The 21,170-nt window shown below is 57.9% G+C and overlaps 7 protein-coding genes across 7 annotated transcripts; 3 read left to right on the plus strand and 4 right to left on the minus strand.

Moving 5' to 3' along the window:
• Positions 1-372: 372 nt before the first annotated feature.
• PLICBS_000758 (uncharacterized protein) lies at positions 373-2,103 on the minus strand (the record flags this gene model as incomplete). The annotated part of the gene is made up of 3 exons (XM_018318205.1): positions 373-577; positions 634-1,859; positions 1,915-2,103. 3 exons carry the CDS (start codon positions 2,101-2,103, stop codon positions 373-375), a joined length of 1,620 nt encoding a protein of 539 aa, XP_018183730.1.
• A 527-nt stretch (positions 2,104-2,630) lies between these two features.
• Positions 2,631-3,581, minus strand: PLICBS_000759 (uncharacterized protein; the record flags this gene model as incomplete). The annotated part of the gene is made up of 1 exon (XM_018318204.2): positions 2,631-3,581. One exon carries the CDS (start codon positions 3,579-3,581, stop codon positions 2,631-2,633), a length of 951 nt encoding a protein of 316 aa, XP_018183729.2.
• Positions 3,582-4,538: 957 nt separating this feature from the next.
• Positions 4,539-5,137, minus strand: PLICBS_000760 (uncharacterized protein; the record flags this gene model as incomplete). Its single annotated transcript, XM_018318203.1, has 2 exons — positions 4,539-4,868; positions 4,928-5,137. The coding sequence occupies 2 exons, from the start codon at positions 5,135-5,137 to the stop codon at positions 4,539-4,541; spliced, it is 540 nt and encodes a 179-aa protein (XP_018183728.1).
• Positions 5,138-5,675: 538 nt separating this feature from the next.
• Positions 5,676-7,640, minus strand: PLICBS_000761 (uncharacterized protein; the record flags this gene model as incomplete). Its single annotated transcript, XM_018318202.2, has 1 exon — positions 5,676-7,640. The coding sequence occupies one exon, from the start codon at positions 7,638-7,640 to the stop codon at positions 5,676-5,678; it is 1,965 nt and encodes a 654-aa protein (XP_018183727.2).
• Positions 7,641-10,560: 2,920 nt separating this feature from the next.
• On the plus strand, positions 10,561-12,548 carry PLICBS_000762 (uncharacterized protein; the record flags this gene model as incomplete). The annotated part of the gene is made up of 5 exons (XM_018318201.1): positions 10,561-10,781; positions 10,845-11,455; positions 11,508-11,760; positions 11,816-11,938; positions 11,996-12,548. 5 exons carry the CDS (start codon positions 10,561-10,563, stop codon positions 12,546-12,548), a joined length of 1,761 nt encoding a protein of 586 aa, XP_018183726.1.
• A 4,029-nt stretch (positions 12,549-16,577) lies between these two features.
• On the plus strand, positions 16,578-18,374 carry PLICBS_000763 (uncharacterized protein; the record flags this gene model as incomplete). The annotated part of the gene is made up of 1 exon (XM_018318200.2): positions 16,578-18,374. One exon carries the CDS (start codon positions 16,578-16,580, stop codon positions 18,372-18,374), a length of 1,797 nt encoding a protein of 598 aa, XP_018183725.2.
• Positions 18,375-19,298: 924 nt separating this feature from the next.
• On the plus strand, positions 19,299-21,101 carry PLICBS_000764 (uncharacterized protein; the record flags this gene model as incomplete). The annotated part of the gene is made up of 5 exons (XM_065599660.1): positions 19,299-19,457; positions 19,514-19,579; positions 19,721-20,290; positions 20,339-20,591; positions 20,662-21,101. The coding sequence occupies 5 exons, from the start codon at positions 19,299-19,301 to the stop codon at positions 21,099-21,101; spliced, it is 1,488 nt and encodes a 495-aa protein (XP_065455732.1).
• Between the last annotated feature and the right edge of the window lie 69 nt (positions 21,102-21,170).

Genomic DNA, 21,170 nt, shown 5'->3' on the forward strand with positions numbered 1-21,170 from the left:
GTTAGATACCCCGACCGGCGTTTGGAGAACCACGAGCTTTCAAAGGCGTTACGTTTGGCAATGGCGGGACAAGAAAGTCACGTCACATTTGATTCCTTGATTTCCGGGGCTCTGCACCTAGTGTGAGGAGATTCTTCTTCTCGCTGAGAGTACGCTCTCTACGCAATACCTGTTAGCATACACAAAAAGGCCAAAGCTAGCTTGCAAATCTGCACAAAGAGTCTTGGGGTCGCTGTTCGTGCCCCCCTCCCCCATGAAAACGCCATGACTTGAATGTCATCCCCTTTTTGAACACCACTAAATGCACTCTATACGTCGCCTCCACCTGCAATGCTCTATGGTACAGAAGTAGTCGTACGCTGCTGTAGGTACTCAGCCTGACGTCGAGTCAGACTTCTTGGGCTCGTCTTTGGGCTTGTCCTGCTTCTTGTCGTCCTGCTTCTTGTCGTCCTTGCTAGTGCTAGATTCGCCTTCGCCGTCCTTCTGGTGGGCCGGATGGTTGGTCAGCGTGTGCCACATGGACTTGAGGAATCCTTCGTTCTTGTGCGACTCCGGGTCTGAGGGATCAGTCGTGGGCCTGCACATATCGTCAGTCTGGGCTCAGGTCTACTACTCCTGACAAAGAGCACTCACCGCTGCGACGAGACATTCATAACACGTCTCGCAGTCTTGTCGCCCATCTCATCGGCCAGCATCTCCACAATTGTTCGCTGGTTCGCACTGAGGTATTTGGGCATGTTGACCCTGAACTCGACTCTCAGATCTCCGGAGCCACCTCTCCGCGAGCCAAGCCGCTTCATGCCCATGCCGCTCATCGTCATCTTGTCCCCGGTGTTGGTGCCGGTGGCGACCTTGACGTTGACGCTCCCGTCCAGTGTGGGGATAGAAACCTGGCCACCAAGCAAGGCCGTAGTCAAGGGTATATTGGCGGTGTATAGGATGTTGGACCCCTCCCTGCTGAACTTGGGGTCCTTGGCGACGCGAACGAAGACGTATAGATCGCCGCGCTGCGACCGGGTGTTGGGGTCGGCGGTTCGTCCAGTGGGAGGGGCGTCGCCGGCGCCGTCGACGCGGAGTCTCATGCCGTCTTCGATGCCGGCGGGGATATCAACGGTTATCGTCTTGCGTTCGCGGACCACCCCGTTTCCAGAACAGGTCTTGCATTCGGAGCCCTTGGGGATCGTCGAGCCAGTGCCGTCGCAGGTCCCGCATGTCGACGCCATTTGGAAGCCGCCCTGCATGAAGTGCAACCGAGTGCCGGTCCCGTTGCAAGCCTTGCATGGAGACCGCTGCGTGCCTGACTTCAAGCCGCTACCCGTACACGTCCCGCACGTGGTAAGTGGAGTGATGGAGATGGTCTTGCTCGTGCCCTTGGCTGCCTCCATGAACGATATGCTGGCCTGGACCTCGATGTTGTCGCCGACCAAAATCTCCTGCTGGAAGGGGCTGCCCCGGGCGCCACGCCTCCCGCCAAACGGACCTTGCTGTCCAGTGAAGGCGGAGAAGATGTCCTCGAAGTTGAAGCCCCCGCCGAAACCACCCTGCCCTCCGAAACCCGCAAATGGGTTGCCCGCTCCGCCGAAAGGGTCGCCTCCCGGCGCAGGGCCACCACTGGGGTCGAAGCCCGCCGCGCCGAATTGGTCATATTGCTCCCTCTTCTTGGGGTCGGACAGGATCTCGTAGGCGGATTGGATGTCGGCGAACTTGTCCTTGGCGGTCGCATCCTTGTTCGTATCGGGATGGTACTTTTTCGCGAGGCCATAGTAGGCCTTTTTAATCTCGGCGGCGGTCGCGCTCTTGCTCACACCGAGAGCCTTATAGGGATCTTTTTGGGCGAGAGCGTTGGTGGCATGGAACGACTAGTCACGCAGTCAGCATATCTGATGTAACTGAATTGCAGCAAGGCAGGCTCACCCGTCGCGAACAAGGGGTATAATTGTTTCGTTGACTGGTCGGTCGGGCGCGAGGCGTCACGCGATATGAGGCCGTATGGATTCGGGCCCTCTTGCCGACGCATTCTCGGAGCTTAGGTCGGCTGGCGAACTGGGTTTGCGCCAGGACTCGTGCAGGCGCAGCGGCCTTGGTGAGCAGGCTAGAATTCATGATGAGCCACAGCAATTCATCTGATAAGCAGCGCAAGCCTTTCGAGAAATTGTCTGCCGCGATTACAGCACGCTGGGCCAAGTAGTGGAAACGCAGGAGTCGGGAGGTCCAGCGGCAGAGCAGTGCTCCCCGAAACTTTTCTGCCGGCTTTGAGCCGGGGCCGTTCTGCCTGAGGCGACCAATGCCGTCATAACCCGAAGTCGGCGATCGGCCAATGGCGGAGCTTCTATATCTCACTGTGGAATCCTCCAGCTCCATCGCGAATGCGAACAGGGCCCACATCTCCCCTGGAGCATCGCCAGTCTGCGAACAGACGGCCACCGAGCAAGGAGCATGAGGACCTGGACGTGGGGGGTGGTTGCGACTTCTCAGAGACGCGGAATTTCAACGCTTGCCGAAGCACTGGATCCAGGGACTCTATCAGCCCGGCATTGCCTACTAACTAGGTCGCCGCCACGACCACCATTGCGTCCTAAACAAGCGTCGATTATTCTTAGACTATCGCCGCGAGGGAGCACCCCCGGCACTCACAACTTCGATGAAGGCTCGCCACATTGCGATTCAAGTTCCGTCTCCGTCCAGTCCCACAGCGCCTTTGCGAGCTCGTCGCTCCTCCCCAGCTTCCGCACCTTGTCGGGGACACCTACAGGCTCATAGTACTCGCCGCTCACGACATGCTTTGATACTGATGCCCACAGCTGGTTCTTGACTCCCTCACTCACTGGCGTGAACGCAAGGTTGGCGAGCGGCCCGGCCACCCGCGCCGACTTCGACATGCCCGTCGCGCCGGCCACGAGGTTCGTCCGTACCACCCCCGGGTGCACCGCCGCAACGGTCAGCCTGGGCCGCAGCTGAGCGAGTCGCCGCGCGAAAAGGACATTGGCGAACTTGCTCTGACCGTAGCGCACAAAGGCATCCACATGGGCGTATTCTGTCTTGAGAGTGTCGAAGAGAATTCCCGCTTTGGGGCCGAGTTTGTGACCCTCCGACGTTAGCACCACCACTCGCACATCGGCATCCGGGCTGCTCTGCGCCGTCTTGTCCAGCATTGGGAGTAAAAGCTTGGTGAGAAGCGCGTGGCCCATGTGGTTCGTCCCGAACTGCACCTCATATCCGTTCTCGGTCAGCCCTGGCAACGTCGCCATGATGCCTGCATTGAGCATGAGCACGTCCAGACGGTCAGACTCTTCCAAGAAAATGCGAGCAGCCTTTCGAATCGATGCAAAAGATGTCAGGTCCATTTGTAGGATCCTGATTGGCGCATCACGAATCTGCTGCTGAATCTCCTTGACGGCTGCCCGGGCCTTGTCGAGGTTTCGCGCCGCGAGCCAGATTTGCCTTGGCTTGTGCTTGGCAAATTCGAGGATTGCCTGTTTCCCGAGGCCAATGTTGCCGCCCGTGACAAGGATGACTTTGTCCTGTAATGATGGTATGTCTTTGTTGGGGTTGAAGGCGTCATGGGTGGTGAAAAGCCCCATGTTGGCAGTCAAAACTCTGTGTCACGCTGGAGCGCGCCGTTTTATATGCCCCTTTGGGATACGCTTCAGCGTCTGACTGGCTCAGTCCCAGAACTTCAGAAGTACTTACGTACAGCAACAGTTAAACGTCGGCGCTAGGGACACTCGATTTTGACGGTGTTAATAGAGCTGCCGGCGTAGACAAGCTTGGCAAACAGCTAAATCCAGTGCTCTTGACTTGTGTTGTTGTTGGATAGGGCAGATGTAAGTAGACAACAACATTTGTGGAGGCACGGCGGCTTGCTTCGATGTTTAGGGGCGAAAGTGGAAGGCGGGGGCGAGGAGTTGTCCCGAGGGGCCTCGGCATGGCAAGCCACCATATTCCTGGCATGGGTGCACAAGGCCCGCGTGCCAATTGCTGCAAAGCATTGCAACATTTCGACTGCTTCCAAAGCTATGCTATTGTGCAATCCATTGCCAGTCATCATTGAATCTCGCAGCATTCATACCTGTTGCATATCATTGCGTGTCGACTGCTGGAGATTTTGGGCCTTTGGGGCCAAAAAACATACCACCGCACAGCAATGGACATCACTGCCAACGACTACCTAGGCATCGGCCGCCTGCCGCAGCTGATGTTTAATAGACACCTGAGTTTGGGTAAGGTAATGGACCTACGCCACGATTTCGACGCACAGCCCGCCAAGGGCATTTTGCTATCGATTCTGGCGGCCGCAGGCACGAGCTGCAACAGCCACGTCAACTTCGATTGCGACACGCCACACACAGAGAACGCGCTTCGAATGACGACACCCTCTCTAAACAAAGTGAATGCATCTAGTCTATGCTAGTTCTTGCAGGCTTCAGACGCAAGCCCATAACGTCAATGCCAGTTGGTATCCCTTGGAAAGCCTCAATGCCCACGCGCCAAACGCCGCCCAAATGCCACAAGAAGCACGTCGCAGAACCCAACACCGTCTACTTTGTAACAATCGCACTTGTGCGACTCGGTCCGGATGTCTTTGCGACCCTCTCGCTGTGTATCTTGTGAATAAAGTCGACAATGACGTCATTCTCTTGTACGCCCACGCCGTTGAAATGCTTGCGCACGGCCATGGCGAGCTGCTCCTTGGTCTGCCGTCGGAAGGCCCCGTTTCGGCGCGCCATGGTCGGCGAGTAGAGCCCAATGCCCCCTGGCCGTGTAAGAACGAGCTGGTGGTACGTGCTGGAGAAGGACGTCGGCGTGGAGAGGCGGTACTCGCGACGGTACGCGTGCAGCGCGGTGCGGTCGAACGTGGTCCAGTTCAGCTATAAGATCGGCACCCGTCAGCATTGTGAACTCCCTCAAGAGCACGGAGGAAGCTTACGGTAGGAGAAGGAGCCTCGGCGGCAGCGGCATGCTGGGCGGGAGCTGATGTAGGCGCGTTGGCGCCCTTGGCCGGGCCGTGGGACGCGGCGCTCGTCTGGCTGGCGCCGCGGCGCATCTTGACGGCCGAGGGCGCGGCAGACTTTTCTTTGGCGGCGCCGCCCTCGGCCTTGTGGTCGTCAGTGGTGCGCGAGCCCTTTGGAGGCGCCATTGTGGTCGTGAGCTTGCGGCGGCGGTTGTCGTGGTGCTTGTCGTGTGAGCTGAGCGTGCAGAAACCGTTGCGCGGCCGCTGGTGGCGGCAGAATAACTTGGAGATTGCTCTTTCCGTCATGCCGAGGGCGGTGAGGTGGTGGGGTCGGGAACTTGGCCCCGTGCCTGGGCGGGCAAGGCGGTCAAGCCGCAACGATCACCTCAGGGTCTCACGCGACCCCCACGCGCCCGCTAAAGTGGCTGCAGGGCCACCACCACCATTTGTGCGACGCGGGCGCCTCCACCCTTTCTCGAGACGAGCCCGCGGCATCATTTTAACTGAGTTGAACTGCAGTGTTAGTCGGCACTGTACGCGTACCTGAGATGCTGCAACAGTGCATGCTTTTATTTCCCTGCAGAGTTACATTGTCTATAATGTAGGCTGAGGTTCTTCTCGTGCCGCCTCCGCCCATGCCTTCGCTTCTACTACGTTCTTTTGTGCATGACACTCCACCACATGTTACCCATGCACTGCACCTGAACGGGGTGGCCTCATTTTCTCAGTTGCCACCCTCCTTCTTGGCGTCCTGCAGAATCACGTCGCTCGCCTTCTCGCTTACCATGAAGATTGCAATCAGGGGAAACGTTCCCGGCACCTCGGGGAACACGGACGCGTCCACAACGCGGAGGCCCTTGACGCCCCGGACTCGGAACCGCGAGTCCAGCACGGCCAGCGCGTCGCCCTCCCCTCCTATCGCCGCCGTTCCGGTCGGGTGGTGTCCGTACGCCTCGTACTTGACGAACTCGCGGAGATCCTCCACGGAGCTCACGTTTCGCCCCGGGAACCACTCCTTCGACCCCGTCCCGTTCACCCCGGGCACCGAGTCAAAGATCTTGCGAGCAAAGTTGACGCCGTCGACTAGGCCCTGGATGTCGTCGTCGGCCCCGTCGGTAAAGTACTTGAAGTCGATCTCAGGCATGTCTCGGGGATCAGAAGACGTCAGCCGCACAGTGCCCGCGCGGTTCCGCGAGTGCGACTCGGCGACAGTGACGGTGTACTTGTTCGCACCCTCCTTGAACTTGGGCCAGTCCGTGTACGGCGGAAGGTGTCCACGGATGGCATCCGGAAAGCTGTACATGATGATGTCCCGCTCGCCTCGGGGTGCGACGCTCGTCGTATACAGCAGGATCTGCGGGAAGCCAAGCGTCGTCCATGGCCCAGTGCCGTTGTCGCGCCACTGCTCGTAGCACGGGGAGACCTTGTCCTTGTCCACGATGCAGCCGTCAAATAGCGTGAAGTTGTTGGGGAATTCCTGGATGACGGGAACTTCGTAGTGGTCCTGGAGATTGCCGCCCACTCCAGGCAGATCCGCCACGACGGGGATGTTGAATTGCTTGAGGTGCTCAGCTGGGCCAATGCCACTCAACATCAGGATCTGTGGCGTGTTGAACGTGCCACCGGCGATGATCACCTCGCGCCTGGCTTTGACAGTTCGCCGCTTGCCGGCATTTTTGGTGCCGTTCTTCTGCACGCGCGGGTCGGCCTTGTACAGCATGTTGCCTTCGAGGAACTCGACCCCTGATGCCTTGCGGTCTCCATCGATCAGAACCCGCGTGACGAGACTATCAAACCGGACGGTGAGGGGCAGACCCATGGCTATGCCTTCATTGACGCGGTTCGCTGCGCTGAATCGCTTCATTTTCTCATCTCTCTTGAAAGAAAGCTGGTACGCGTCGTTTTGCAGATCCCGGTCTGGGATCTCCCCGTTGGAGTCCTTTTTGAGGATGACGTCCCAGTCGTGGCTCTCGCTTCTTTTCTTGAAGCCGAGCGCTGCCGCAGAGCCCTGAGCAACGGCAAGTATTTGCTGGTCCTTTGCGAAGATGGCGCCGTCGCCGACGCCGACGGGTTGGTATCCGGAAAAGCCGTGACCGGGCGTCCCTTTTGGAAGGAATGTGTTCCTTTCGAGCTTCTCGAAGTATGATCGCATGTGCTCGTGACCCCAAGTCTTATCCCCCGTCACATTGGCGATGTTGTCCCAGTCCCACTCAGACGGATACACAGTGACGCCGCCGTTGTGCGTGTCGCATCCACCCAGTGTCCCGGCACGCGGGTACCAGAAGCCGAGCTGCTTCGAGCCTTCCGGGGGATTGGAGCCGACCCACGGCTCGCCGTTTGGCTGGGTCCATACGAGTTTGCTGTCCTTTGCAGACTCGGCCTCATCGTCGAAGTGTTTGACGTAGAACCACCAACCCTGCTCTGCGTCAAACTGTGCTTCGCCAAAGAAGGCCGGAATCTGCTGGCTCTCCTTCTCGGTATGGTTCTGGCCAGCCTCCAGGAGAAGCACAGAGTACCCCGCATGAGCAAGGTTTACGGCCAGGGGACCGCCGCCAGGCCCGGAGCCAACGACTATGTAGTCAAAGGTGTCAGTGCCATTGCAGCCTGTTGTCGATTTGCCTGGGGCCGGTTTGGCGAGAGACAGATGTGCGAGAAGAGGCACCAACAAGGCACCCTTGGAAAACCGCATGATGAAGTATTCGCCAAGCTACCATGCAATGGCTATTAGGAGTGCAAAGCCAAAAGTGCCGAACGCTGCTCTGCCTAAATTGCAATGAGCTTCGCGACCTGGATCTTATACCTACGCAAGTTTGACTGCCGCTCTCCACCGCCGCGGAATTCCTTGGCCGTTGCGACGATACCCAGGTACGTTGCAGTGCGTCAACGTCAATCCCACACCAAATGAGCGTAGTATATACAGTAGCTTCGTGTGTGAGCCGGGACGCCATTATAGAATGCCGTATGTGGCATAGTGAGTGAGCAGTTTGTGAGGTTGTGGCGTGTTACGTAGCTTGGACGCGTTGGCTGCCTGCATGATATGCAAGACCATGCCCACCGAGCGACGATCAGAGGGGTTTCATCTTATCTGATGGATAAGCGGTCCACGGTTCGGGATTTCCGCAGCTGTCGCGCCAAGTCGCGAACAACCTGGTGCCAAGTGTCATTACTTTCACTAAGCCACATGCAGCGTATGGTGACCATCTAGGCAACCCTTACATGCTTCTTCATGCAAGGGCTTCATGTCTATAGGATTCATGTTTTCGCGGACGGTCTGATCATCTGAAGAGATAATACGCAATCTTGTCGTGTGCAAGGGCGAAATTTCCATTCCCAGACCGGGTGCCATTCAGCCATCAGATGGCAAGCCTGAAGTCCTACGGAGGTCCTTCCAGACAATGCTGATCGCCCTCTGGACAAAGATGGAGAGTTACCTGGACCCCCTGCTTTGCTGGTTGGGCCCATGACGTATGCTAAGACCGGTGGATTTTACAGCGCGGACATGATACATAATTAATGGCGTCGATTCATGGCCGAGAAGTCGGAATATACACCACGAGCGCTGAGCAATTAACTCCAAAGCAGACAGTAATTATCTGGGACCGCGTGGCGAGCGCGTGCACGATATTAGGGCATCTTTTTTGTTTCTTCAAGGGACGAGTCAAGCCTGCTCGCCTAATGTCGCTTTGACGCGGTACGTAAGCACATAAGCAGCTTCGCAGATGAAGGAGGGACTGCATTCGCAGCTGCCCAGCCGGCAAGATGTGACTCTCGGTCAACAGCACGCAACATCCGCAGGATTGACATTGCTTCACGACTGGGGGTCATCGTCTGTAGTCACCAAATAAAAGACATCACCGAGCTAGGGCCAAATAGTCGCCCTCTACTCCCCAACTCCTCAACTCACTCGCCATATAGAGAGAGAGGGATTTTTCTCCGGAAACTCCAGTGCAGAGTGGAATTCTCTCAGAATCGGAACCAGCGTTGCATGTGGTCAAGAGGAAACCTTGAGCGAACCTCGGGGAGGTTCCGTGCCCACGCAAAAGTGACAAAACCTGATCTGGTCCCAGAACGATGCGAAAGGGCATGGGCCGAGCATAAAAGCAGCAAGTCGAGGCGAGGGGGTGGGAGAAAGGTGGGAATTTCTATGTGTCCGACGTTGAGGTGGCGACCGTTGCGATTGGCCCCGTGTGGGCCAAGCATGCTTAAAAACACCCCTAAAAGCCACAACCGCGCCACGCCGTGCCCCATCTAATCTAATCTGATCATCGCTGATGATTGACGGACGGCGGAGACGGGTACTTGCTTCCTTCACAGGTCCTGTGCAAGACCCAAACCCGCACCGCCGGCTTCGGCATCCCTCATCACGCGTTATGCCGCTGTCTGCCATGGCCCAGTGCCGAAGGCGGGCATTGCGCATTGCCCACTCTCAAGCGTTACAACCAAGTGAGAGCGACGGCAGTTCGGAGAGTACATCGGAGTTGGCATTCACATGCGCAGCCCTCTCCGGGTACCGTCCCTGGGCCGCCGCCAGGGTATCGGGGTCTTAGCGCAGAATTTTACGAAGCACAACCGCCAAACCTTTCCCACCGTCGGATGCGCCCCTCGCGGGGCTTGGATGGGGGCGCATCTGTCCCGGACACTGCCGGAGCTGGCCGCCCGCCCTGGCGCACGGCTTTGCTTCGTGGCGCCGTGAGGCTTGCTTTGAAGGCTGGTGCCCTGCCGACCACGAGGCAACGTCGTCCGGACGCCGGAATGCGGCTTCGCCTTGGCATTATATATGTAGTACTGGCGATCAGATTTAGAACAGGATGGAAGCGATGGACCATCCGGCTCGGTACAGGCACCCGGCAACAAGAACGAGACCCTGTCCGACGTTGCCTCGCCACATGGTCTGCAGGATACTCGTGCTCCGTCGTACTCCGAGACCACCAAGCAAAGTCCCAGACCCTGGTGCGGAGGGGGCATCGCGGAAGAGAGAAAAAAGAGACGAAGGAGCCAGACCCGGTGCTAAGGACTCTTGGCAGAGCAAAACCCTTGGCCCGTGGCGAGCGTCTACCACTCGTTGAGTCTTTAGTACACGCGAACATGCAGACCATACGCGGGAACCCTGCAGGAATGGTCGCGTTGCAGAGCCGACCATGCCAATCACCGCATCCTTGGCCGTCATGGATCCCTCGGCCGATGCACGTTGGCTGCGAGACTTTGCAGAGTTCGTCCAGTGGAGCTGCTTTGACCCGATTATCAGATCATTTGATCACGAGAAAGAGCTAGCCCTGTGCGAGGCACCGCTGCCGCGGCGGTGATGCGCCGGGAATCGCCCAGCTTGGCAGCCCGTTGTCGGTCCGGTGGCACTGGCTCGAACCCATTCATGTTGGGGTACCAAAGTCGACCACATGCTGCTCCATGGATCCACACGCCGGAGCGGATGCGATGCTGCTCTCCCGCGCGCCTCCTCTGCTGCGGCACTCCGTATAAAGGACTTTTTTTGGCCGTCCTGACGCTCAGACACCCCTTCCTGTTCATCCTCTTGTCTTTCAATCCTGCGTAGATCCCTTCCTCTCGTGGTGTCCGCATCCGCTGGTACTATCACTACATTGGACTAGGTGGCCATGGCGAACGTCAACAGCATCGTGGGAGAGCCACGCGAGGCGCCTCCCGCTGACATTGAGAAGACGACCAGCCCGCATGAAAAAGACCTCGCACAATTTGCCGCCCACAGCAAGGAGGACGACTCGGACGACAGTTCCCAGTTCAAGCAGGACGGTGTCAAGCAGGTCGAGGCCGTGACCCAGGTCTGGGACAAGAAGGCCCTCTGGACCGTTTTTGGATTGTAAGTCTTCAGCGAAGCCAGGCACGTGGGTTCTAAGCCGTACTAAGACGAGTTCCCTGGCAGGCTGTATCTCGTCAGTTTCGTCGACACGCTCTTCCAAGCCGTAACAGGCGGCTTAGAGCCATACATCACCTCGTCATTTGGCCAGCATGGCCTCCTGTCCGTGGTCAGCGTCATCTCGTCCATCGTTGGCGGCTCCAGCAAGCTAGCCATCGCCAAGGTCATCGACATCCGCGGTCGATGCGAAGGCTTCATCTTCATGATAGTCCTGATCATCGTCGGCATCCTTATGAAGGCGCTCTGCAAGAATGTCGAGACATACACTGCTGGTCAGACATTCTACTGGGTCGGTCACATTGGACTCGGATACATCATCGAGGTTATCCTGTCCGACATGACCACCCTCCGCAACCGAATGTTCATGTGGGGTCTGTATATGAGCCCTCGTATTGCTGGGACGTTTGGCGGTCCCCCCATTGCCGAGCTCTTCTATAAGAAGTCGACCTTCCGATGGGCCTTCGGCGCTTTCATCATCATCATCACGGCGTGTGCTGTCCCTGTCGTCGCCATCCTTCTCTACTATGAGGCCAAGGCCAAGAAGTTGCAGGTGCTCGCGGAGAAGCCGAAGCGCACCGCATGGGAGTCTGTGAAATACTACGTTGTCGAGTTTGATGGTGCGCTTATCCCCTGGGTTTGTTGACCAAAGACCGTACTGACTTGATTTAGTGGTCGGCATGCTCCTCACTATCGCAGGCTTCTCCCTGATCCTGCTGCCCATGAGCATCGCCAAGCGAGCACCCAACGGCTGGGCCACTGGCTATATCATAGCCATGCTTGTCATTGGAGTATTGTGCCTTGCCGCCTTTGGCGTGTGGGAGAAGTGGTTCGCCAAGGTGCCGTATCTGCCATTTGAGTACCTCAAGAACCGGACCATCCTGGGCGCATGTCTGCTCGATGGATTTCTCTTTATGTCGGTCTTGTAAGTTGCGACCGGATGCCTTCTGAGTCTTTCCATTTTCTGACTTCGCCAACAGCTGCTGGGACACGTACTACAATTCGTACCTGCAGGTCGTTCACGGCTTGAGCATCACCGTTTCCGGCTATACCCTCAACGCCTACTCGCTGACCTCGACATTCCTCGCTCCGTTCATCGGGCTGTAAGTGCAACCATCACTCGACTGTCGACAGCGGGCAAGATGCTAATAGTGGCGCAGCTTTCTTCGGTGGTATGGTCGGTACTACTGGGTGGCCGTCTCCGGCATTCCGTTTTGTGTTCTGGGCACTGCCTTGCTGTACCATTTCCGCCAGCCTGGCGAGGATATTGGCTACCTCGTCATGTGCCAGGTCTTTCATGGAATTTCCGGAGGCCTCTGGGCCATGACGGGTCCTCTCGCGCTGATGGCTTCTGTTGGGCACCAGGACATTGCCGTGGTTCTTGCGTTGCACGGCATGTTTTCGTCCATCGGCCGATCCATTGGCCTGGGCATCTCAGGAGCCATATGGAACAACGATCTGCCCGTGGAGATCTACAGGGAGCTCCCTGACAATGCCAAGAATCAGAGTGCGGCGCTCTTTGGCGACATGCGCCTGCAGCTCCACGATCCTCTGGGCACGCCTATCCGTGACGCTGTTGTCGCGGCGTATGGCACGGTCCAGCGGCGGATGGTCATCGCCGGTTGCGCCATCCTGCCCTTCATTGTCGCGTGCGTGCTCGTTTGGCGGAACCTCCCTATCGACAGGAAGCAGACTAAGGGCACCGTGTTCTGATTCTTGACGATGGTGGGGGCGGCTGCGGAGAGTTTCGGTGCGGATGTAACGCGACGCGCGTGTAGCTAATTACGACGCTTATTCGCTTGTTTAATGCTATCGGATATTTAGCTGGCAATAAGCAATGCGGCCGTGTCTCACCTCGAGGCGTTTTGATGTTGTCGTTGCAGCGGAGAGAACATGCTTTAAAAGAAGCCGTCAGGCGGCCGCCTCTGGTGGAACCCGCAAACGCGACCCAAGTCGACGACTCGACACGGTTCGACGGGCCCTCGGAGCCACATCGCGGCACACGTTACATGTCCTCCAAATGCTTCTCAACCCGGATCCACGGGTTTCATGCCGGTTGGGGGGCGGCCATGGCCCGGAGAGCGTCAGGAGCTCAGGGCTCGTGACGCGCCGGCGGGCGCCGGCAACATCCAGAGGCCGTGCAGTGACGCATTGCTCGAACGGTATGTCGAGAGTGATTCGTGGGGGGGCTGGAAATGTCGCAACTCGGGCCAACTCAGCCTCACCTCATGGCGGGCGGCCCTGCTGGCCACCCAGGGTGGTTCAACGTCAGCGTTGGCACTGGCCCAGGAAGGTGAGCAGCAAACCGAGCCGCGTCAGGAGGGCTGAGGCAGAGCGCACGCGGCAGTTCGACCCGGCTCAGTGGTTGCCGCCTCGATTGGTCTGCCGGGCGCCGCCCTGTCCATCTCCGTCTGGGCGCCCGCGACGAGCCGGCTGCCGCCTGCGCCTGCACCTCCTGCACCTGCGCCTGCGCCTGCGCCTAGAGGGACGCCTGCGTCGGGTGTGGGTGCTGACCGGCCGGGCTCCTGTACTCGTGGGATGCTGACCGGGCTGCTGGCCATCTCACAATAGAGCAGGAGCGCATTGGGGGCCCCTTCCCACACCCTGCAACCCGGTTCTGCGCCCGACGCCATTCGCTCCTGACGGGCCGGGCGGGGTCTTCAGGTGGAGCTCTGAATGACGACAGGGAAGCTCCATTGCAAAGTCACAGGTCACCGGACAGCGGCCAGCCCGCCCAGGCCGCCGTCCCTCCCGTCTCTACCCTAGGAAGCTTAGCCCTGGCGTCCGGGGCCCTGAAGGAAGGCTCCATCAAATGTCGTTGCCAGCTCCCGGCCCGTTCTGCTGCTCACGAGTCGCGATTCACCACCCGCGACGCATCCATGGATACCCCGAGTCCCTGCAGGCCGTGCGCATAACCAAACAACGTCGCTCGGCGGCCCATTCATTGCTGACTGCTGAAGCCGGCACGCCCGCTACATGGTTGTTAGCTCTTTGCTCGGAGTAATCTAGTCGAAGCATTGTCTGCCTGTCGCTCCCGCCGTCAAGCCTCCGCCGTCGCGTTGCACCTTCCTCGACGCTGATCATCACGAGCGTCGTTGCGTTGCCTCTTGGGCGCGCGTGCTGCAGTCGCTCCAAAGGCGCAAGTCCACGGTAGGCCCGTCCTCTTTCCTATGTTGGCAGTCGGTCTCAACATCCCATTCTCACTTCAACCCCCTCCATGTCCCCGTTTCGCTCCGTCCAACCGTCCACACAAAGAGGCGCTGCCTTGACCCTGTCTCATCCGTCACGACCCGCCTGTGTCACCAAGTCAAGCCCGAATAACTTGGATCACGCTTCTTTGGTCAACCATTCCATCGGGTCGACACCAATGGATGCTGTCAGACAGCGAGACGAATGCCTGGGGCTCTACCAGGCAGAGAGGCATCACCGTGCGCCGTCCTCGCCGCCACTTGTATCCTCTGGACCCAACAATCACCCCACCGACACTATTCATAATCCTCAAAACTCTCCCCGCAGTTCGTCAAGCACGTCCGGGTCGCCGGCTCAGTTAGGCGGCCTATTCCTCAGTTGTGGGGGAAGGCCGCTGCAACAGCCTCATGCCCAGCAGCGTTCACGATCGGGAGCCACCCAACTGCATCAGAGATCAAATCATTGGATGCCGGCTCTGTTTTTGTGCAGGGCGAGCACTGCCTTTGCCTTCGTCCGCCCATCAAACCAATGTTGCTCACACTCATGTCGCAGCACTTCGACATCTTGGCCGTTATCCCATACTTGACACCTTTCGGGGTAGACACTGCCCTAGTATTCAGAGTCTTCAATGTTTGACATCAAGTGATCCTGTCGCAACATATCAGCCTACCAAAAGCTTATGAAATCTGGCTTGCTAACCGTCGCCCAGCGAGATCTCAAGCGCTCTTGCGCCAAGTGCGTTGACCGCATGTCGCTGGCGCGAAACCAATGCTCATCCTAGCATACGCCAGCCCGCCTTTCATCCGAATTTGCTACAGTATGTTCCGCGGCAGAGGTCACGGATAGTCGCAAGCGACTTGTTGAAGGCGACGGCCGCCATCCACAAGTGCCGGAGGTCCAGCCATCACGGCGCGGTGCTCCGGCCGCAATTCCACACAGCTCACCGTAGCTGCGCCTCACCATAGCAGGGCTGCTAAAACAAGGCCTCTGAAAGGTCTCTGCGGGCGGGCCCTCTATCGTTGGACTTGGTTCTTTACCGGAACCCCGTAGGTCATTCGCTGGGATTCATCCCGCTGGACTTCACGGGCCTGAGAGCCGTGGGAGGTGGAGCGACCGCTTGTTGCCCAGACAGAGAGATGTCTTCCACGGGGCAATCTCACCAATCTCATCAGAGTAACGCAGGATCACCGCCAAACTCTGCCGTGGGAGCCGGACCTGCCAATCACGCGCGATATCACCTCATGGAGTCAAATCCGAGCCATTTTGGTGCTGCACCTCATGGCTATGGAGAAGAGGACGGCAACATGCCAATGGACCATGGCATGATGCAGGAGCAAGAGCCTGAGGACACAAACGATGCCTCATCGAACTCTGACGAGCCTGCTAAGAAGAGGCGTCGAAGTCGCAAGGGCCTCGGAAAGCGTTTCGAGTGCAGTGCGGAGGGATGCGGGAAAAGCTACTCCAGGGCGGAGCATTTGTATGCTCAACATTCAAATTTTGGCACTCTGATGCTGCGACGGACTTTACTAACGCAAGGTTCTAGGTACCGCCACCAGCTTAACCACAACTCGAAGCAAATATTCCGCTGCGAGTATCCAAACTGCCCCCGCACCTTTGTCCGGGGGGATCTCCTCAAGCGGCATATGGACCGGCACGCGGCAAAAGGGCCACAGCTCGGGCGACAAGAGTCATTAGGTGGCAGCATTCCACAGCCTACACCGGACTCGATGATGGACGAGGCCAATCGCTCCGACCATACCTACGAGATCACGAATCAACCGCCTGGACATCAATATCAGTCCCCCCTTGGTCATTCAGGCACCCCTTACACTCCCATTAGCAACACCCCCCCTACCGCACAGCTGAACGGCACGCCTCCTGTCAAAGCAACGGAAGGGCACCGCCCTGACTTGACATACGAGCCCCGCGAATCGCACATTCGGCTACATCATCCATCGGCGGCAGGTCGTTCTGTACAACCTTCGTCGGGCAGCCACGGTGCTTTTCAGCAGCAATCTGCCAACCAGTCCAGCTACCAGCAGCCGGCCGTAATCTCCCAGTCTGCTGATGCATTCGTCCCACAGCAAAATGTTGTTCCCATGCACCTGCCACCGGCTCAATTCCCTAGTTCTCACAGGCGATCTGCCCAGAGTTCGGCTGGTCAGTCATACAGTGTATCTTCGTCCGCCGACTTCATCCAACAGACACATCGTCAGTCTACGGAGATGGTGGTTCTGGACCAGATGGCAATGCCGGGTGCAGGGCCAGTGTTTGGGGCGGACGGAGAGCTCAACAAGTCGCCTTATGTGGGCATGCCCGAGGACTTCATGGCCTATTTGTTCAACTCTCTCCCTAGCACCGGTTCGCCTACCAGCCAAGTGTTGGCTGCTGGGAGCTCCAAGTAGGCAATTTTCTATCAAAACGTTGCTGCGTTACAGAGCTTGCTAACACAGTATCAGCTATGGCGATCTTCAGGGCAGTCAATACTCTACGGCTTTCATGGGGAGCGATGGATCAACGATGGGGTATTTTCCCTCCGGCACACAGCAAGTCATGGCGGTGAACAATTTACTCGATCAAGATACTCCCGAAGCAAGCATCTCCGAACAAAAGAGCGAGGAGATTTTTGATCTCATTCGGGACAGATTTCACGAGAACGATTTGCCGCCCCTGGAACGCCAAAGAGAAAGCATTATTGCCGGGGATCGTTCCGACGGTACCCACATGTTGAGCAGGAGAATGATGCAAGCGTACATACGGTCGTACTGGTACCATTTCAGCGACCAGATGCCTATCCTGCACAAGCCGACATTTAGTGCCGACAACACACCAAATCTGTTGCTGCTCGCTATGATGACAATCGGAGCCGCTTGCTTGGATAGGACACACGGGCAACGGGTGATGAAGGCTGGTGCGGTAATCTCCAACTTCCTGGCACGCCACCTTCGATGGGAGATCTTCATGGACTGGAATTTTCGTCCGCCGGCAAAGCTCTGGGTCTTCCAAGCCCTCATTCTTCTGGAAGTATATGAGAAGATGTACTCTACGCGAGAACTCCACGAACGGGCCCACATTCACCACGCCACGACGATCACTTTGATGCGGCGCGGCCGGTCGCTCATTGGTAAATCGTCTCTAGATTCTCCGCCCAATGCCCGTGAGGGCCAGAATGGTTCGCATGCAGGAGGGACATGGACACAGACGCCGGACGAATGGTGGAATCATTGGATCACGAGTGAGGCTACGCGGCGTGCTGCGTTCGCGGCCTTCATTGTGGACACGACCCACGCGACCATGTTTGGCCACTCCGGGGTGATGGCTGCACATGAAATGCGATTGGCACTACCTTGCGACGAGTCGCTTTGGCGAGCAACGAGCAGCGCCGAGGTAGCCAGGATCGAGGCCAACCTCATCTCGCAGGGTATAAAGCCTGTGTCGTTTCTTGAGGGCCTGAAGCGTACGCTCAGTCACCAGGAGGTGCGAACGACGTCGTTTGGGCGGACAGTCCTCATGGCAGGACTTCTCAGCGTCACGTACCACATGCACCAGAGGGACCTTCAGGTCAACATCCTGGGGGGAGGAGTAACGCATGCCCTCGGCGGTCGCGACAAGTGGAGAGCAACATTGACGAGAGCATACGACTCGTGGAAGACGGATTTCGATGATGCCCTGGAACGCAGCGAACCGTCAAGCGACCCATATCGGCATGACGCGGCGAAGCATGAATTCAACATTGTCTTTGCGAGCCGGACGGTACTGCACCATCTCGCGCACATGGCCATGCACGCAGATATCGTGGATTGCCAGATATTTGCCCGTGCGAAGCGACTGCTTGGGAGGACTATCGGGCCGCAGGAGCTCAACGGAGCTCGGCGCAGAATCCAGGAGCTGTGGGCGCGCACGGCACGGGCCCGAGATGCAACCTTCTACGCGCTGAAGTTCCTGAGCTCGGTGTTGCTGCCCGGCGCTGACGGTGGGCCAACTGTCCCCGGCCACAATTTGCAAAAGCACTATGAGGCGCGGTACGATGTGTTGATGAACCGCCCGTGGGTGTTGTATTTTGCAGTGCTCGTCGTCTGGTGCTACGGCTTCGCACTCGAGGGTCCCTGCGTCGATGCAGTCGTGGGCGCCTCTGCAGAGGAGATCCAGCGGCAAATGCAGGCCTACCTCGTCGAGTTTGGAGGGATTGCGGACCCCAGCGAATTGCATTTGATGAGGGGCGTGAACAACAACACAGCGCTCCTTATGGTGCTGAAGGAGTCGTTTGAGAATACTCGATGGGATCTCCTGCACGAAGCGGCAAATCTTCTACGGAACTGCATTATGCTCAACGCCGGGGCAACTGTATGAGTTGCTGAAGCGCGCCGTGGCTTTTTACGAGTAGCTTTGCAGCAAGGAAAGGCTTGGCTGCAGGGGATGAGGCATGCGGAGCATGTTTTGGATGTATACCCAGGTGTAGTGCGTTGCACGAAATTCTGCTCGAAAGAGAGGTACTTCGTACAAGGGGATCGACGATCTATGATGGAGATGGGGTGGCTCGGTGTACAAATGGCAACGTGTATGAAATAGCTGAATACTTGACGCACAAGACGGTGTATGCTAGGACTGAGGCGCCTATGGTCTTGGGCTGGGGCTCGAGATGGCAGAGTGATAAGGCGACGCCGCCAACCTTGGAAGTGAGCGTCTGTCGTTGAGCGGCGAACCTGCTCATAATTTTCTGTAGACGCGCCCATCACCACGTTAACGTACTTGTATAAGCGAGTCGTTAGCGGTACTCCAAGGCAAGGTTGCTAAAGTGGCCCACTGTTAGCCGCAGGCGCAGGCCGCACGCAGTGGAACGACCCCGCCAACGATCGGTGAGGTGAGGTGACTTGGGCTTAGGTGACTTTCAGGTTCACGCTGGATTGGACCCGCGCCTTGCCCGCCGCGGTGACGGGATGGCGGGGTGAGCGCCCACCGCAGGCGCTGAGGTGCTGACGCTGCCGGCCCCAGCGAAGGTCCACGGATGCCGGCGCGACCGGCGCCCACTCCCACGTCCCGCCAGTCAGCCCCCGTCATTCCATCATGTCGTCTTAACTCCGAGCGACGACACACCGTCCACAGCGATCACACTTGCAACCTTATTTATCCCTTAGCGCTCATCAACTTCCTCATCGTGGCCGTCGTCGTCTCTCAACTCCCCAACTCGAGCGGTCCGTGGCGGGCTGGGCACTTGACTGCTCTCGTCGTCGTCTTGGGTTCATAAAGCTAGTATTGCTGGCCACAACAACCAAGATGTCGCATCTCGCCTCCTTGCCGCCCGAGATCCTCCATCACATCCTGGAGTGGCTCAGTCCCGAGGAACTGGTACTGCTCCGTCGTGTGTCGCGCCTGTTCTACGCGTACATCAAGGGCAACTGGAGCCTGCATCGTGCCGTATACACTCGCAACTTTGTAGGTTACTTTCTCGCCTCGGCGCGTCCCCGTTGACGATTGCTGACCTGGGCCAGGATACGCCACCCAAGGCAGACCTCGAATGGGAAAACGAGTTGCAGGACTTGGTGAAGCTTGCCGCTGTATGTCGGCGAGGTGATTCTCGGGATAAGGTGAGGGGTTCACGCGACATGCTCCAGCCCCATGCCATGATAAAATGTTAACGCGGCAAGCAGGCTCATCACCTTGGGTTCGTTTCGTCTGCTGTGGACCGGCTGTTGAAGAACGCCTCTTCGCAGGGACACACTGTGGAGAACTCGTACACCCACTGCGCCTCGCGAAACGCCGAGTTCGTGGCCGAGCTGTTCGAGGACCGGCGCAACCAAGAGGCTTTCCTACAGCGGTCATCCCTCTTCGCGCGTGTGCGGAACGCTCACAGGGACGCCGGACCCGAGCCATGTGGTGAGACGTCTCAGGCTGCGGAGCGGCAGCAGAGCGCCAAGCTACACTGCCTTTACGGCAAGCCTATCCTCAACGTGGGCAGGCTCAGGTCGACTCGCACCTACCCCTTCGCTGTGTCCAAGGTGTATGACCTGCGAGAGTACACACCGCTGACAAAGTGGGGTCCATTTATGGAAGACACGAGCACCCGCGTGGACTGGGAAAAGGTCGAGGCGATCATGGTTGTCCTGGGCTACAACATATCAGCCCGGCGAGTGACCAAGCTGTTTAGCGACACGTGGGACAGTCCATTCTCTGGCTCCTGGCCCAAAAGCTATATGCCATCACCAAAGGCGGACCTTCAGCCGCTCGATGCCGAAGACCCATATGGCGTGACTGGTACCTGGTATCGGGTAAGCAGCTCATTTGTCGGCGTCTTGTGCTGATACTAACAGATCTAGATTGTCTGCTTCCTCGACTACAATGACTTCTTCAACTTTAACTTCCCGGTTCGCGAAAACGCCTGGGATGGGGCCCCAAGGCCGCCTCTGAACGTGGGGGAGGAGACACGGCTCATTATTATGAGGACGCACATAACTAGCATTGAGGCCCCTGGTCCTGAAGATAACCAGGACATGCCGGTCGTCAACTTTGTCGGCGTATCTCGGTCCCTAGACGACTCCTGGGATGACAACGCGAATTCAGATCTCCGAGGTAAGCACTATATTGACCGCCGCTGCAAGGGTCTGACGCTGAGCTGATGCTGAAGCATTCACCTCAAAAGGCAAGGTGCGGCTCACAAAAGAAGGTGAAGTCCGCTGGACGACCATTTCCATCTTCCACGGCGAGGAGCGCTGGAGGAGCGAAGGTGTGCAAGTCGGGGGCATCCGTTCGGCGCGAGGCGTGATCGGCAACTGGTTCGACAAGGACTACGATCCGCATGGGCCCGCTGGGCCGACGGCCTTTTGGAAGGCCAGCGACTCCGAGGGCACGGCGAATACGGTGCACGATCTGCTCACCAACGACTTTTTGCTAACATACAGCACCGTGGCGTACCTCGACGACTCAGACCCGGAAGCGGAAATGGACTACGAGGATGACGAGGATGACGAGGATATGGACGATCTGTCGGACGCAGAGCCGATATCTAACGAGCTGACAGGACTGCTCATGGACGCGCAGCTAGACGTGGCAGACATTATGCAGCAGGCGGAGCAAACGTGATGGGAGGATGCCATTGTATGGCGGTGGTTTACCACGGTTCTGATTGAGTCTAAATGCTTTGTTGCAGGG

The sequence above is a fragment of the Purpureocillium lilacinum genome, assembly GCF_023168085.1.
Source record: "Purpureocillium lilacinum CBS 284.36 DNA, scaffold_1, whole genome shotgun sequence".
Classification (NCBI taxonomy): Eukaryota; Fungi; Ascomycota; class Sordariomycetes; order Hypocreales; family Ophiocordycipitaceae; genus Purpureocillium; species Purpureocillium lilacinum.